The 2651-nt window shown below is 45.0% G+C and overlaps 1 protein-coding gene across 1 annotated transcript in view; it reads right to left on the reverse strand.

Annotated features, from left to right (window-relative positions):
- Nucleotides 1–234, reverse strand: part of ERCC6L (ERCC excision repair 6 like, spindle assembly checkpoint helicase) — a 17996-nt gene extending 17762 nt beyond the window's left edge. Inside the window, exon 1 of the mRNA XM_069062397.1 lies at nt 45–234. Within this exon, the coding sequence (XP_068918498.1) occupies nt 45–217 (173 nt within the window). The 5' untranslated portion in view covers nt 218–234. The remainder of the gene's footprint in view (nt 1–44) is intronic.
- Nucleotides 235–2651: the final 2417 nt, after the last annotated feature.

Raw genomic sequence — 2651 nt, forward strand, 5'->3', positions numbered from 1 at the left:
GCCGCCACCCGACCCCCCACAGCCGCGGCAGCCTCATCACCTACCTCCGGTAAGTGGCTACTCGGGCCGGGCTTAGCAGCTGCTCCTCCGAACTCCCTGCGGCTGCGGCTGTGGCCCCCGACTCCGCCATTGCTATCTCGGCCTCAGCCTTGGTCCTGATCTCTATCTCGGCCTCGGTTCCCGGCGCAGAGCCGACCTGCACCAGCGCGTCCGCCATTACTAGCGACGCGGAGCTGACTGGGAGGAAAGGGGCGGGGGACGCTGTTTCTTTTGAATCTTCCCGCCTGTGGAGCGGCGCTGACGCACGGTGGGCGGGGCCCAGCAGGCTCTGGGCCAATAGCAGGCCGGGGCCTCGCCGTCGGGGCCTCGCCCTCCGGCCCTCGCCGGCTCGCCCCCCCCGCCCCTGGGCGCCTCGCCATCTGCAGTTGTGTGGAACCCGACTGGCTGCAGCACCCCGCCCACACAGCCTGCCGACAGTCGAGGTGGTTGGCAGTTAGTCAGTCGTTTTCAGCCCTGTCAGACTCTCTCTCACAGATGCAGGAGTGACTTGCCATTTCCTTCTCCAGCATATTTTATGGAGGAGGAAACTGAGGCAGTCAGTTAGTAGAGAGACTTGCAGAAGGTCACACAACTAGGAAGTGTCTGAGGCCAGATTTGAACTCCTATTCACAAGGAACGGGCCCAAGCCGAGACCTTTTCCCTTTACCCCAAAAGAATTTGAGTCCCGTTTGGACATAGGCCCTGGGAAACTCTCCATCTTGAATTCTCCCAGAATTTTCTCTCGTGATCTTGCTTTTTCCGTTCTGCTTAACCTAGCCTAGCCGTCCATTGTCTGTTACCCCCGCATTGCTTCCGACTGTATACCTCCGTCCAATTTTCCCTTTTTCAAGTAGCCCCACCCTAGCCAGGTCAAAGGGTTGACGTACCTACAAACAAAAGTAGGAAATGTTGGCCACAACTCCAGCCTTCCCTCCCCCAACTGATCCATGAGCAGGAATTTCAGCCTAGGGTAAAGTCCCTGCCAGATATTTCTCCATTCTCTCCCCCGCCCCCCCCCCCCCATATTTCTCCATTCTTCCCCATCCCCTGCCCCTCCCCACCCACAGGATATTCCCCATCTCCACCCATTTTAGGTTCCCTGTCACTCAGGCTAGGGTAAACTTCGTCTGTGAGGGAAACTCAAAAATACACTGTCAAATCACTGATTGTACTCTCGGCTTATGTAACCTGACTCACTTTAAAAACGGGCACATTGTCTGTGCCAGCTGACTGTCTGATCTGGGTATGTGACCCCAGCAGTCCCAAGGCAATAAAATCCACTTCCAGATTTTACTCTCAAGGATCTTTTGTCTCGTTCTTTTCGGCTCAACAGGAGAGCAAGGCAGTGATCACCTCCCAGCCAGTCCAATTTATCTTGTATTTATTTTGCTTGTATATACCTGGTTTTCTGTGCTCTCCCCATTACACTGTGAACTCCCTGAGGACAGGAATTGTCTTTTGCCTTTTTCCTCAGCGATTAATACAGTGCCTGGCAGCACGTAGAAGATTAACATTGACTGACTTGTTGACTAACTAATTATCCCTGCATTTTCCTACCCACAAACAGGGAAATCGAGTTTCCCATACTGTATCAAATAAAGGTACTGAGAGTTGACAGCCTTTCTTTGTCCCTATTTTGAGCCAAAATGTAATGTTTCTATTGCTTATTATGTTGGCTCTTGGCTTGTTAGATAATTTTTATTATGTTGAAGTAAAATAATCTATTCTTTTTAGTATTTTTTTATGATGAATAAATGTTGGATTTGTTATAGGCTATTTCTGTATCCATCGACATAATTCTATGCTTTTTTTACTTTGAGGATTCAATGTTTTATGATGTTAATAGTTTTTCTGATGCTTAATCAGGTTTTGTAACGTTGCTTGGTCATAATAAAGCATTTTCTAGTATATTGCTGTCTTCTATGGGCTAACATTTCATTGTAATATAGCTGTCTCTGTGTGACTTTAGTAGTTTTGTGTCTAAATTGATCTGTAAATCTCTTGTCAGTGTTATCTTTCTCTGATTTTAAAATCACCACCATATTTGCTTCATAAATCAGATAATGATCCATCTTTCTCTATGAATAATTTATGAAACAGATTATTTGTTCTTGAAAATTTTAGAATTTTTATATGAATCTCTTTTGGACTTGGTGATTTGTTTTTGACTGGGTAATTATTTGATGACTTGTCCTATTTCTTCCTCCAGGACTGGTTTATTTAAATTAGTAATTTTCTTAGGTGTCAGTTTTGGCAATGTTTATGCTTATAAGGATCTATTTAAATTCTCTAATTTGTTAACTACCACTGTATGTTATATCACCTAATATTGTTCATTTTTGTTGTGTTTGATGTGATCTCCTCTTTTTGATTTGTCATTATAGTGATTTGTACCATGGGGCAGGGGGGGGGGCTTATATTTGATAATGGCTAAATTTTGTTAGTCTTTGAAAAAAAAAACTCTTGGTCTTATCATTTGAATTGTTCTGTCCTTTATTTCTTCCCTAACTCTAATCATCTCCTTGTATTCTTTTGTATTGTTGCTTTGTACGGCCTTTCTAGAGTCAGCTTCAGTTGTGTACCACAAGTTTTATTACATAGTATTGTAATTA

This window comes from Petaurus breviceps, unplaced genomic scaffold (genome assembly GCF_028583685.1).
Source record: "Petaurus breviceps papuanus isolate PSGF00001 unplaced genomic scaffold, PetGlider_PUasm1.0 90451, whole genome shotgun sequence".
Taxonomy (NCBI): Eukaryota; Metazoa; Chordata; class Mammalia; order Diprotodontia; family Petauridae; genus Petaurus; species Petaurus breviceps.